Source organism: Falco rusticolus, chromosome 1 (genome assembly GCF_015220075.1).
Source record: "Falco rusticolus isolate bFalRus1 chromosome 1, bFalRus1.pri, whole genome shotgun sequence".
NCBI classification, from domain to species: Eukaryota; Metazoa; Chordata; class Aves; order Falconiformes; family Falconidae; genus Falco; species Falco rusticolus.
The window spans coordinates 8,007,239-8,021,499 of record NC_051187.1 but is presented as its reverse complement, the minus strand read 5'-3'; the positions used below and the strand labels follow the sequence as shown (position 1 = coordinate 8,021,499).

The window sequence follows — 14,261 nt, the reverse complement described above, 5'->3', positions numbered from 1 at the left end:
GGGAGGAGGGGGTGGAACGTGTTTCTAGACTCCACAGGCTGCAGCAAACAGTACGTGAAGGGAAGTTCCTGACAGGGCAGATGCTGCAGTTACTGCTGGCATCAGCCGACCGGCAGGAAGCTGGCTGGGCATCACGGCTCGCACTGAGCACCCGCCGATCTGTCCCCTTCCCCGCCAGCAGTGACAACCTGTTCCGCAAGCTCTGCCAGCTGCCTGCGGGTCAGTCTTCTCGCGTTAGATGTAAACCAGTACCTGTCATGTCAGAGCTTCAAGCCATCTCTGCAGGATTATTTTATTGCAGTCTCCTAAAATGCAGATACTTTTCAGTTCGGTGGGTAGCTGTAGCACTAAAAATAAATTAGCATTTTTGTACAAGCCAGGATACTCTCCCCTGCTGTAATACAAGTTCCATTTAAATACGCTTCCTCCATGGGCATGGAGCCATCGTTTGTGTGACAGCTGCACGGACATGATTGACTTCTTTATAGTACAGGGAAACACATGCATATAATTATGTCAGTAAGAAATAAAAAATCAAGTTAACAGTGCACTTTCTTACCATTGCAGCTCAATCTGTACCCCAGCATGTGTTAACTATATTAACACTGATCTGCTTTGCAATTAAGATGCTTTCTACAAGCTCCTGCTTCATCGATCCTGCTATAGGGCCTCTTGCATAGCAATACAGAGAAGCAGCTCACCACGGAACACAGCAGCAGCCAGTGCAGTCATTTCGTAGCCTCAGCTGTGCACTGTCATACACGCATCCCCAGCAAGCATCAGTCTCCGCTTGTGTTAATCAAAAAAAGCAGAGAGGAGTCCCACACTGCATAGCCTAAAGCAGTCACTTGCACCTGTTCAGCTGCTCTGTGTTGGAACAGGCTGGGGAAAAAGCCACGGTGTGGAAAGCGTGTCTGGTGGCGTTAGCCACGGCATGCGTTGGGTCATGGAATAGCACTGGGGGACTGAGGGGCAGGTCATGCAGGGGAGCGATCACGGGCCAGGCCAGCAGCACACACTGCGGTGGCAGTCTTACAGCAACTGCCTGACGTCAGGGGTGTCTTTCGGGAGAGTCCTCTCCAGAAGACGGGGCAGGGAGCACTGAACAAGCCCAAGGAAGGGAGGACAGCGCCATTTCACTTGGTCTTTCTCCTCCTCCCAGGCTCTAGTGCTGCAACTCTCTTCTATCCAGGATGACAACAATCGTGTGGTACATTTCTTTAGCCTGTCAAAACACAAATCCACATCAGTCATTCTCTGCCCCAGAAATGGCTGCTTCTCATCATTAAATATTCCCATAAATCGCTTTCCATAATTATTGGGTGCATGCTGGGACGAATCTGCACTTTGGGGCCCAGGAAATGCAGTGCTCTGGGACGAGAGAGCAGTAGCACTGTCTGTTAGCAGAGGCTCAGCTGGGTGGTTGAGGGCAATTTCTGAACTGCTGGGGGAACCTGTGGGTCCACGCTGGTCTCACCTGTGACAGTTCAAGCCACATGGCCTTGGGGCTGGCAGCCGAGCCGTAGTTCAGTTCTATGCCGGGAAGCCCACCGTCAGAGACAGGCTGCAGCGTTCGCATCTTCTGCAGCTCCTTCAACGGAATGACGCAGGAGACTGCCTGTATAAGGAGAAAAGCCACAAAACGCTTTCTGGTGCGGTCCTTGCAGATAAAGCCATCTGATTCTCACCAAGGAGGATTCACCTCAAGAGCCTGTTGAAAGTCGAGACAAGGCCTGGGACGCACGGCCGTGTGTACAGAACACGGGGCAGGCTCCTGCTGACAGCATGTCCCTAGAACTCCAGCAAGACTGGGCAAACGGGAATGCGACCTGCACTTCGCTTTACTGCTCACCATGATCACTGGACTGAGAAAAGAGCACACAGCAGTACTAACTGTTGTACTGCTCGTGTCACTTGCTTTGGGCTAGGGCTGTTGTTTGAGTGGCTGTGACGCAGGTAAATGCAGTCTCTTCCTGCACAAGTTCTAAAAGTCAAAGTTAATATCTGACAGACATCAGGGCTCCAGACTCTAGGGAGGAATTGTCTGGCATACCTGGGTGGTGCCATCCACCACAATGATCTCTTCTTTATTCACGCCAAAGAAACAGGGCACAGGGATTGTGTCATCGCTGACTCTCTTTACAAAGTAGATGTTGTAGCCAAAGAAAGGCAATTTCATCACATGCTCTGTAAGGAAGCAAAAGGTGGCTTTTCAGGCAGCAGCTTCCAGCCAGCGATCCACTGCACCAACCTAAGGTGGTCAAAAGCTGCAAGAGTTCCCAAGCTTTTCTACACGAAACAGTAAGATTGACAAGTTCTCCCTCCCCCGCCCCCGGCTCAATTCTCAGCAGTCTGAGCAGCCTGAATAGACGCCCTGGTTTTTTTTCTGACCAGCAAACAGACATGCAGCCAGAATATCAACTAAAACACAACTCGCACAGAGCTCTGAAAATCTACTGCAGATTTCTACAAAAGAGGTGGAACTTCTCCCATGACCACCACGCTGGAGAACAAGTGCCAATCTAGGGAATGCTATGTCATGGCCTACTCCAGGCTCCAAGGATCCTTGCCAAAATCATGAAGTGTCCCAAAAGCGCATTCGGAGCAGCTGCTGTCATGCTCAGGATAGATGAGGCAAGCAGATCTGGATGTCTCCTCACCTATGAACTGAATTTTTGCATCCAGTGGCTGGAGGGGCTGCTTGGTTCTCAGCAGCATGCCAACGTGGTCCTGCAGAGACTGGGGATTGATGGAGGACTGCAGGGTCTTTGGCGTGTACTCCTTCAGCTCCTCCCTGTGCCAACAAGCAGATACTAAGCCACCCCCTGCCCAGCTAAAATCAAAAAATCAGCCCAGGGGAATTAGGAGGAAGGAGAGGATGTGGCAACAGTTTTCAAGTACATGGCTGGGGGCAAGGGTGGAGGGAGAGAGGAAGGGCACAACAGGTCGTTTCTGAACTGGGTAATGTGGAAGGAAACACCAGACAGTGAGACCACCATTTTCCACAGAGAAGGTGGCTGTGCACCACTGACTAGTGCACTGGGAGAAATCCCACCTTTCTGGAGACAACTCTTCAAGCGAGGAGTGTAGCCTGGAAGTAAAGCCACAAGGCGTTTCTTTCGCAGGCAGCCTCAGCTGAACACCACCTTACTCTAACCCTGTCTTGCTCCTGTGTGACCGAAGCGCTACACAGAGCTCCCCATTCCCAGCAGGGTTGTGCCGTCACCCCCTGCTGCTGGTGCTGGAAGAGGAGCTGGTGGAGACATTACCTTGACTCTGAGTCAAAAGTCTGTAAGGCTACAGGAAGGAAGGAGCATGAAAATACAGCTCAGGGCTGCAGCACAGAACCTTTCCGGCACCAGGGACATTTTCATTCCCACTAGGCATCTCACTACAAATTTCAGGTGCTCAGGGTTGAAAACTCTGGGACTTGTGAGAAAGAACAAAGGAGCATTCGTCCCAGCTATAAACTCATGTGCTCCCTTGGGATTACAGACACATGGATGGCAGTCAAAAGAAATGCCCACGGCACCCTCATGACCCTCAGCTTAGGAGGAGTCAGAAAAGGAAATGTGGATCAGAGACAGTCAACATTAAGAATGTGAACAGGAGGTAAATTTTCTTGATTATGGGCAGAAGTCAGTCACTAAGTGATGTTAATTAGTAGCTTATGTTCTCTAGAACTGTCCATTCCTCAGTCATCCAGAGACGAATTCAGGCACCTACCCCTAACCCCTGTGGCACTGGCCGTCAGAGATAGAGGCCCACCTGGAGACATACCTGGAGGGAACAGAGTTCTGCTGCTCTGTTTTGGCCCAGTGCTGGAGCACTGCCAAAACGCCCACCTCGATCTCCATTTCCTTACTGCGGCTCAGCAGTATCCTGCCGTTCAGGTAATCCCACTGCACCTGAGGGACAGCACAGCAAAGAGGCCTGTCTTACACCTGCCGGAGGGTGCAGGCAGGTCTGGGCAGTGCCAGGCTGCAGAGACCCACATCCCACCTTGCCGATAACACATCCGGCTCAGGCGGGTAACACAAAAGCAAAGGTTTTCTGGGCTTGGGAAGAGCATGCGGAACTGCAGAAACCACGTCTGGAACAGAACAGCTCATAGGCTAGGGCTCCAGGCGCACTGCCTTCCTTGCATTCCATAAATTCAGTTATTAGTCATTCCCAGAAACGGCATACAAAGCTGATTAGCCAAAGCCCTCCCGCTTCTTCAGCTCCCTTGGGACATGCCCTTTGCCCTTACACTTAACTCCACCCCTGCTAGGGAGCCCTTGCTAGGGAGGTTCCTGGTGGCACACACTGGCCTTGTTGCTTACCTGTCCATAATGGACATCAGTATAAATTTTATTCTCAAAGTGCAGAGGTGTCCTCCAGATGAGCCTGCGTAAAGTCACAGTGACCAACTTGTCCTCCAGCAGGTAATCATGAAGATACTCCTCCGATCTTATCGGCCTCACAGTTTTATCTACATGTTTATGCAGAGAGAGGGTGGTCACTCGGTGCCAAGACAGTGGGCTGAGCTCCATGGCCTGGGACAGGAGCCTTCCTGCACACCTCTGTGCCACCCTGCCCTGCCAACTCCAGGCATAAGCCATTCTACAGGACACGGACCCACACAGACAGACACATCTCTTTCAGAAACAAGCAACACAGCCCCCGAGAAGGCACAGTCCTTAACCCTAGTACAGAGGGAAACTGCTGAAGAGGAACATTCCCAGAGCCAGCAAGGGTGCGGGAACTACTTGGAACAGTAGCTGTGGTACTCCCTGTTGGAAAAACCACTTTAAGAACAAAGCTAGATGCTAGTCTCTACTTGCCGAGATTATGGCTGTTGCTCCTGCTGGCAAAAAGAACAAATTCCCAGATCTCTTCCTGTTCACCTGCCCCCATCTGCTCACAGATCTCCTGCAAGAGCTCCTTGGCCACCTGAAGCAAGGAAAGAAGCAAATAAATACCATGGCCAGGCAAGCCCGAAAGCATCCCAGAGCAGTTAGACATGCTGGGCCTGCTGGAGGGCAGCAGTATGGCTCTGGCCATCGCACAAAGCAGCAACCAAAAAGGATTTTATGATTCCATGATTCTGAGCTGGTGAGGCATCCCAGCATTGTGCAAGCCCTGCAGAGACACGCTGCTACAGGGATTCCTGGGAAGCGAGTGGGAAACTGTCACAGCGCTGTGGGAAGCACTGGCCAAGCCCAAAGTTTTGGCAGATGAGAGAGTTCCCTGGTGAGGCTCAGAGTCCAGATCAACAACAAAATTCAAAGCAGAAAACTCACCGTGAATGTCTTGATTCTAGTGAGGTATTCCATGCCTCCAGGCATCAGTATCACTAGCCGGCGAGCACTGTGCCCTTTCTGCAAAACAGTCTTTAGGCAGCAAGACATGCGAGATCCCATCAGCCCCACAATTTTCACTCCCTCTTCATCCCCATTCTCTGCCTTCCACTGCTTGCCCATCGTACCTGCCTCCTCCCTGCCCATATCCCTGCCTACTCCATGGCATGGCACCTCCCAATCCCCTTGCAGACACACGCTTCATTTCCTTTCTTGGAACACTAACCGCCCCTGTAAAACACTGCACGTAGCACCTCCCGGCAAGCCCCTGCCCTCCCTCTCTTCCCAGTATCCCCACTTCTCTGCCCCTCAATACCAGCAATGCCTCTATCTCCACCGGGAAAGGAAGGTGGCGACGGCCCCCATACATGAAATTTTTCCGCAGGTTGCTCTGACAGATCTTGGCTATATCTGCCGGAGAAAGAAAAAGCTTCGTGTGCCGAGCCAAACAGAGGAATAAGCATTGTGTCCTGTGGTGCTGGGTCATCCTGGCTGTGTTGAATTTAACCCAAGGCTGCTGCTAGGAGAGCAAAAAGACTTGACCTCATCTCCCACTCTGCCAGGACACATCCAGATCATGAGAGGCCAGCCCCAGACAGCAGGAGTACAGGGGCATGACAGGGTGGGAGAACTAGAACCCTCTTCGCTGACAGGATTCCAACCCAAATACCTCAGAGCTGATGACCCTGGAAGATCACAGACTGCCTTTCCCCCAGGGTCTAGCTGTCAAACTGGGCCCAAGCCACAGGGCTAAGCTAAGCTTCTGAGACACAATTCCACCTTGCCTGGGCAAAGATGCAATGGGAAATAACCTCTGCAAAGAGAAAGACTAGAGACACAAAGCTGACCGCTGACTCTTGCCTGCAGGCTCAGCTCCCTTGGTACCCCGCTCATTTCTCCTGCCTAACAGCATAAGAGAGATTTTCCCACTGGACCCATGTCCCCACCTGGATCCTGTCTTCTTTCCTTGACTACTGGGCCTTAGTAACAAGGGGGCAGACGTTTATTTTACAGGACACAGAAACAGTCATACCCTGGTGGGTGCTAGATGGATCGCTGCTGGCTAGCTGCAGAAATTTGGTGGCATAGGGCATCAGGATGTTAGAAGGGAGGAAGTACCCAGTTAGCAGGTTTAGGAGCAACCAACCACGCAGCACGCTGTCCCTGTAGAACAGAAAGAACTGTGGGCACTTGCAATAAGATAATTCCTACACCAGGCAGCTCAAAGCGAGCCTCTGTCCTTTTGAACATCTATGGCAGGTGGCAGAAAATGAGGTGGCAGCACTTGGTCATAGGTTTCTTATGCTGAGGAAGGGATTGATTCAGTTATTCTAACAGCAAACAAAGAAAGGGAACAGTCAAAGCTACTCTGATGCCACTGCTGCTGTATCGCAGGGCAGCGTGGGGTCAAGCCAGTCCCTAACTGTTGTGTCAGTTCCCTTGGGCTGTGATGAGGAAATTGGGGCTCTGACCAGCACCACTACCAGGAGCTACCAGGAATGTTTACCACGGCCCAGATGTATCAGCAGCCAGAAATACAAAGACAAACATCCATTGAAGTGAAAATGCCAAACCCAGTGACTGGCTTGATTTCCTGAGTGCTCAGCAACTGGTGTCCATGCAGTGAGGCAGAGGGTTCCCCCCAGGCTGTGCACGCACAGGATCGGAAGGTGCTGGTACTCACTGGCTCGGGTTGTGGGTGACCTGTTTGATGACCTGGCAGTAGACCTCATCATGGAAGCTCTCCTTCTCCTTGCACAGCTGCATTTGGAGAGAAGACAGCATCAGAGATGGGAAGAGAGCATCAGAGAGGCCTGAGGTCATCTCTGTGCCCTCTCTCTCCCAGCTCCAGAGCTCTGTCAATTTGGCTTAAAGTTTGGGTGTTGCAGCCCCTGGTCTCCAGTGTTATCTAGCCCAAAGAAGGAGAGGCTGGTTGTGCTCTCATCCAGGCAGTGATCCATTTACATGCAACCCCTCCCTGCCATGTTTTTTAATCAGCCTTTCCATTTCTGCTCCCTTTCTCTCGTAGGAGGTTGCATTATGACTCTCCCTGCCCTCGCCCTTCCCAGCGAGGTCTTGGCCCTTCATTCCCATCAGTGCTTCAGCACCTTGCCCAGGGGAAGGTCACAAACCTGAAGGATTTCATAGATGCATTCAGCCTCATTCTGGTTCTTGAGTTTCGGTTGATCTCCCATGAACCGCATCAGAGCTGCAAAGCAAAAGCTAGTGTTCGGGTCTAAGCAGAGGTGATCCTGCCACACGGCAGGCAGTAGACTAGAAAATGTCCTAAAAGCTTTTCTGCCTCTCACAGGCTATTACAAGACTTGCATTGGACACATGTGGTCAGTGGGACATCAGCCCAGGCAGGGTGTGTTCTTGGACACTTTTTACTCAAGGCAAAGTGCATTTTGTTGGACACTTTCAGTATGGACACAGGTGGTTATTAGCTGCAGAAATGCCTTAGAAGGAGCTCTCCTTTCACAGTCTTCATTCCCTGCCCTGGGGCCCGTGTGCCCATGTGTGGCCACCAAGGCCATCCCACTCACCCCCGCTCCAGCCTCTGTGGTATCGTGTCCTAGGGAGGTACTTACTCTTGAAGTTCTTTGTAGCAAGCTCGTTCAGCTCACTGTCAGAGTACCGGAGCAAAGATGCCTGGATTGGGACCTACAGGGCCAGAATACAAGGGTAAACTGGGGAGGCAGATTGCACAGAGCTGTGCTGCAGCCTTCACAAGAAGACACAAGCTCCCAGTATCTTGCAGGTAGCACTGAAGACTAAGGGGCACCTACACTTCTCCAGAGACTGCAGCCAAGGGTCTGCTCTCTGCATTGTCGCTATGTGGGGACAAAGCCAGAGACAATACTGGAGCTGGGATTCTGGCTGTAGCCATGGGGAGAGACTGGGCTCACCTTAGTGTGCTGGACCAGGTCAGCTACACTCTTCTTTTCAGCAGATGTCCCCTTCAATCCCTGCCTAGACAGAGGAGAGGGAACATACAATCCAAGAAATATCCCTAGATACGGCTTGGTGTGTGTCAGGCCATATGTATGCCTGTTCAGAAAGGACCACAGCCTACTCACGTGGACTGAGCATCTCGGAAGTAGGCTATAGCGAAGTCCATCATGGTATAATGATCACCAGCAGGGACTAGCATGATGCTGTTGGGTTCTGATGTCAGGCTGGGAACAGAGCTCTGCAGGGACAGCCCCCAAACCCACCCTAAAAAGTCAGCTGAGGAACTGCAGCGCATATTCTCACCTGCCAGACCTCATCTGTGTGTGGTGCCTCCCCTTCCCACTATGACAGTATTTGAGGTCTCCATCTGCAAGGCTTAAGCAGTCATCTTCCCTCTAGCCTAGGAGGTCAGATGCTACCCGGGCCATGGACCCACCCTGGCAGCTTCCAGAGAGCTCAGCCATATGCCCCTAGAACTTCCCCAAGGATAACTCACCGTCACCTCCCTGCTAGTGTTCCTGCTCTCTGGGGAAGCTTGCACGCTCTTCTGCCACCCTCCACATCTCCCCATGCTGGTGCTGAGGTAATCAGGGGCTGCGGCCAATTGCACCAAGCTGGTGGGGAAAATACCACAGCGGCCACCAGTGGAGCCGAACTGCCAGCCTACAGAAACAAGGGAGAAAAAGCCTGGAACCATGGCAGTTACCAAGAGAAACGAGCAGTCAAGCATTCTAGCAGCAAAGGAGAGCATCAGACTGACTAGGTTTTCCCGCCTCCTATGATAACATCCCCTATAACTGTGGCAGCTGGAACAAGGTGGGCTGCCGTCAGAGAGTGGCAGAGCTAAATGCTGGCTGTGCCAGCCCTTCACAGCCTGCTTTCCTCTGGTTTACTCAACAGCAGCATGTAGAGCATCTGGGCACCATGGGTCCAGCAGGCCCTTGGACGCAGTCCCCACCTTTCCTGCAAATCTCAACAAATTCCCTCACCTGGCTCCATGCCCTGCATGGGCAGTAACTCAATGAGGTCACCCTTCTTGAAGCTAAGAAGGCTCTTGTCATCCACGATGTAGCTGCGCAGAGCAACAACGTAGTTGGCATCCTGGGGAAAAAGCGACAGGGGGGGGGTCAAATCTCATCCCTAGGATGTGAAGGACTCAGACCATTTCATCCCATGGACACTCTCAGGTCCAGGTGGGAAACCACCATTCCCTACTGCACTGCAGCCACTCCCTCACCTGCCTCAGCTCCTGGAGGAAGAGTTCCACCATGGCCTTGATGCACAGAGCCTTTGGAGAACGCAGGAAGAGCTGCTCTGTCTTCAGGGAGAACTCCAGGGCATTGTTGCCCTTCAGTTCCACTGACAGCACATCTGCAAAGCTGAGAACACGGCCTTCATCCTCAGGCTCCTTCTGCCAGAGCTAAGGACGCAGCTCATGGGGGTGGGAGCTCATTCCAAGGACTGAAAACGGAGACAGGCCTCAGCATGCTCCAGAGGGTGGCCTTTCACCAGCACTGTGTTACAACAGTAACAGCACCATAGGCTGCTCATGGCTTTCACCACACCACTCTGAGGACCTGTCTTGTGATGACGTGTGTGGAGCTGACTCTCACCTAGCACTCACATAGCGTAAGCAAAGCACAAGATAGAAGGAAAGGGAATGGCCAAACTCATTAGAAGGAGGGTCCGTGAGTCACAACTAGCTTAGGACAATCCTAGATAGCACAGCACAACCAGGGAATATTCAGCTCACTCAGTTTGCCTCCTAACACTCTGAAAGCATCCTGCAAGTGACAAATTATCCTGCAGCAACTAGTGTCCTTTTGCTCACCTGTAGCTGTGAAGAATCTTCAGGTGTTCAGGATTATAGCCAGCTGCTTTCACCACCTTCAGCAGCCGCAAGCCCCGGTGAGAAACACCCAGGATCTGGACATCGCTTCCCCCTTCCCCCTGTAAGAGAAGTGCAGCAGAGAGCATCAAAGCATCTGGACAGGATGCAGCAGGGGAAGAAGATGCTACCACATGACCATGAAGGAGGACCTGGGCTGACAGAGGTGTCAAACCCAGAGAAGTACATAAGGCACAGAAGAATGACTGATGTGTGGCCAGGCAGGGAGACAGAAAGAGATCCCAGGTGAACTAAAGCCACACAGCTAAAGCAAGCCCAAGGTCTTGAGAAAATTAAGACTCACATGAACTGGGAAGAGGCGAGAGAAATAGTTAGCCCAGTTATCCCGAGCAGCCAGTACAATTCTCTTCTTTATCGCATCCTCCTGAATGGACTGGACATTGTTGCCAACCCGGAACTCCACTACCAGGGTTACAAAACAGATACTTTCTTAGTAAGACAGAGATGGCCAAGTCTCCCTCTGGCCAGGGACTCATTCACACCAGTCCCCCTCAGTGATTACAGTGCAGCAAACAACATGCAGAGGCGAAAGGATACCAAATTATTTTGCACACACCAGTCTACTACTATTTTCTCTCCCCCTCTCCATGGAGCTCTTGTCAAATACGACAGTTGGATTTTAAGGCAACTCAAAATTCCATCCTTGGGCTTCAGTTTCCTCTTCCCACAATAAACATACCAGAACTAAGTTTTTCTGGCCCAGAGAAATTTCAGGGCAATTTTCTGGCCATTTAGAGTAAACAAACATTCCTACACTGCACTATACAGCACACACAAATGTGCTTGCTTGCTGCAGTGACAAACATTCCTCCTCTGCCCTAAGTCCTGCCTGAAAGGGCTTGGAGGATGGTTTCTCATTTCAAATCAAAATCTGGGATGGGCACAGGGAGGAAGGGATGATGGGGCTGTTAATTACTTAGCAGGTCTTTCATCTTGCGCTTCTCTTCCCTGGAGATCCGAAAGCAGGAATCAGAGAAAGTGTCACGCATGATCTGCAAAGGAAGGAAACGGAGAGGCTTCCACTGAAAAGACCACATCTGATTATGCTGGAGTATCCAAAGCTATTAAACAGACTGAGTTTCAGAGAGGAGTGAACAGGGGCTTCACTGAACGGACCTGGAGGAGAGGCCATCACTGCTAGGGATATGCAGAAGCAAAGGCAATTTGTGCAATGTAATTACGGAGTGTTTTGTCCCCAGAGAGACGACAGGCCTTGAGTCATACACCAGTACATACCTGTTCACACAGCAAGTTCAGACAATAAGGGTGACTGAAATTTTCTTTGGGGTAAAACACCTGTGAGAGGAGGATAAAAACAACAATGATGTTACAGATGTTTCCAGATGTTTCAGAAATAGCTCCACTGCCAGAAAGAAGTTAATTCATCCCCAAGGACAGGCAAGGAAAAGACACCGTGAATGTGAACAGAAAGACCAGGAGTGAAGGACCAAAAGTAAAGTGGTGAGACCATGGGATGAACCCTGGTGAGTTCAGTGCACTCTCCAACACTTGATTTTAAACACATTTGTATTATTTTAATAGGAAAGCACCAGGTAACAACAAATTTACTTTATTTGTAGATTTCTCAGTGCTTTATAGAGAAAGGAAAGGACAAGCAAGGAAACTGAAACACAAGAGCCAGTAAGGCAGAGTAGGACCCGGATCCCCTTTGAGATGCTTCCCTGCCTCTGACTCCTGTCTCATGTGACCTCCTCCCACAACTATCTTTGTGCTTTTATATCAGACTGGCTGCCTATGACAAAAAATTATTTTAACCAAATGTGGGACCAGTTCCCTCCCACCATAGCCAGCCCTCAGCTAATGATCTGTACCTCTTTGCGCAGAAAGATTTTCCAGGCAGGGTTGACATAGGAAAAGCTGACACTGGTAGTGAGCTTGAACAGCTGGGTCTTGATACCATCATCTTCTACTGTTACAGCAGAGTCTGTGTGAGGAGAAAGAGCAGTTAAATTGGGTTTTGCTGAATCACCTTCCCACCTGCCAAAGACCTACCAAGAGGAAGGGGACAGTACCACATGCCTGACTGAAGATTACTGTCAGGAGCCCTCTTGAAGGTCAGTGATCAGCTAATGTGAATGCATGCACAGAACAGTCGGCGTCTAAGTACCAGCATTTCTGATAGCGTTTATACTTGCTGTAGTAGCCACAAAGTTCAACGCTCACAATACAGACACTCCAGAGATAGGGACCACAGTGTCCCAGGCAAAATACTACCACTGTGCTTCAGGTTGAAGACACAAGTTTCACTTCATTATAAAAAGGCTGTTAAGGGTTTCATAAAGACATAAAAATTCTCCTGTGAGCTTGCAGGCTAAAAAGTTCTGGTACAAGGCAACCAGTACTTGCACTGGATTTTCTCTCTGCAGGAGCATGACAGGCTCAGTTTGAAGGCAGCCATTCAAAGGCATTGCTTTATGAGGTAGGAATGTCTTCATTTAAGCACTCCCAACTTTCAAATCTTCAGAATTCATAGACAAGAAACATGGTAGATCCCATGGTTCAGCTGTTTCTATATCCCTATTCAAAAGCACATAGGGATTTTTTAGGCTAATTCAGTTAGTTTGATTTACTTTCACGGGACTTTCACAGAGAGGGGGGGTGAAACAGGGAAATTCTTTTATACCAGGGAAGCTGCTGCATGATGGAGTCCTTCAGTAATGTGTTTGGCTGACTGTGCCTTGCATGTTAAAAAATGTGATGCTGATGAGAGTTTTAAACAGCTTGAAATACATTGGTAAATGTATCCAAAATAGCAGGGAAGTACAAAATGAATTATGGCTCCAAGCTCCCACTGAAATTCAGAGGCAAAACCTAAGACTGAGTAACACTTCTAAACTACTGCTGAGAAGCAATAGCTATGCCATTTTTTCAGGTGGGCAGCATCTTTATGTGAGACTCTTTATGTGGCCAATGTACAAGGTGTCCCAGGCTCTCATTCTCCCTCTGGGACACATTCCCTCATTCCTCAGCCTGTCTCCAAGGTCCCTCCAGGCAATCTGGATAGTAAACTACCTGGCTTCCCATTCCTCCCTGGTCTAAAGTCCATCTGTTGAATCACACCTTTGACAAAGTAACTATGCTTCAGGTAGGCAATAAAATGTATTGTGAACTGGACCTTGATAAAGCTGTAGCCCAAAGGTCCTTTCTGCTTTTAGCTATGTTTTTCAGACAAACCCAGCCCCTCCATCATCTGTGCCTGACAGTCTGCACTGCACTGCACTGGGAGGAAAGGGAAGAGTTAGAGCTGGGAAATGCCATGCTGATTACTGGGCCAGACTAGAACTATGACAGTCTCTCTGATTTCACACAGCCCACGCAAGTCTTTGGCCAGGTGGCCGATGACAGAACATGTGCTGTGACTCTCCCAAGCCACTGGGCTGATCCCAACCACATCCCCTCCCTGCCCCCCACTCACCAAATCCCACTCGGGTAAAGTCAATACTCACCCTTCCCTGTGGATTCCTGCCAGCCTTGGTTCCCAGGCAGGAGAGTCAAAGGCAGTGGTGGGGGAGAAGGGGGAGAAGATGGTGCCTGGGAACCTGGTGGGGTGCTCTCCTGGCTGAAGACGGACAGGAGAGGCAACTGCTTCTCCTTGATAGACGTGGAAGCTGAGCCTGGCTTGGGCTTGAGTGGTGGAGGTGTTTTCTTCTCCTGTGGCAGGGAGGGTGGCTGCAAGATAACAAAATCATTTGACCCAGTCATCCTCTGCGTTACTGTGCTCTGTCCTGACACTGCTGTTATAAGCCATCCCTAGGGCAGCAGTCGAATCCTGCAAGCAAGCTCTAGGTGAACAGGGATACCAGGACCTTGAAATCAACACACTACAACCAAACTCAGGTGCAGAGAATCAAGTATTTGAGATTGAAGCCTCCAGTTGAGAAGGGGAAAAAGACATTAATGGGCCAAGACCTTGGTGCCAAAGGAGAGGAACATGAGCTGCTTGCTTCCAGATCAGCCCTAAACATACCACAAAAGGACTTGCTGCTCCAAAGCCTTTTCTTCAGGACCTCAAGTGACTTTGTAGATTGAAACCC

At 50.4% G+C, this 14,261-nt stretch overlaps 1 protein-coding gene across 2 annotated transcripts in view; it reads right to left on the bottom strand.

Moving 5' to 3' along the window:
* Positions 1-271: 271 nt before the first annotated feature.
* The window catches only part of MYO15B (myosin XVB), a 38,503-nt gene continuing 24,513 nt past the window's right edge, over positions 272-14,261 (bottom strand). For both annotated transcript variants that reach the window (XM_037412076.1, XM_037412066.1), the window contains 24 exons: positions 13,674-13,896; positions 12,039-12,151; positions 11,443-11,502; positions 11,123-11,198; positions 10,490-10,608; positions 10,129-10,247; positions 9,535-9,676; positions 9,287-9,398; positions 8,794-8,960; positions 8,423-8,535; positions 8,252-8,315; positions 7,934-8,006; positions 7,475-7,551; positions 7,027-7,103; positions 6,376-6,506; positions 5,659-5,753; positions 5,286-5,363; positions 4,827-4,935; positions 4,326-4,474; positions 3,781-3,908; positions 2,661-2,794; positions 2,054-2,187; positions 1,478-1,618; positions 272-1,225 (listed from right to left, as the gene is read on the bottom strand). In XM_037412076.1, coding sequence (XP_037267973.1) covers positions 1,166-1,225; positions 1,478-1,618; positions 2,054-2,187; positions 2,661-2,794; positions 3,781-3,908; positions 4,326-4,474; positions 4,827-4,935; positions 5,286-5,363; positions 5,659-5,753; positions 6,376-6,506; positions 7,027-7,103; positions 7,475-7,551; positions 7,934-8,006; positions 8,252-8,315; positions 8,423-8,535; positions 8,794-8,960; positions 9,287-9,398; positions 9,535-9,676; positions 10,129-10,247; positions 10,490-10,608; positions 11,123-11,198; positions 11,443-11,502; positions 12,039-12,151; positions 13,674-13,896 — 2,694 coding nt within the window. In that variant the 3' untranslated portion in view covers positions 272-1,165. The remainder of the gene's footprint in view (positions 1,226-1,477; positions 1,619-2,053; positions 2,188-2,660; positions 2,795-3,780; positions 3,909-4,325; positions 4,475-4,826; positions 4,936-5,285; positions 5,364-5,658; positions 5,754-6,375; positions 6,507-7,026; positions 7,104-7,474; positions 7,552-7,933; positions 8,007-8,251; positions 8,316-8,422; positions 8,536-8,793; positions 8,961-9,286; positions 9,399-9,534; positions 9,677-10,128; positions 10,248-10,489; positions 10,609-11,122; positions 11,199-11,442; positions 11,503-12,038; positions 12,152-13,673; positions 13,897-14,261) is intronic.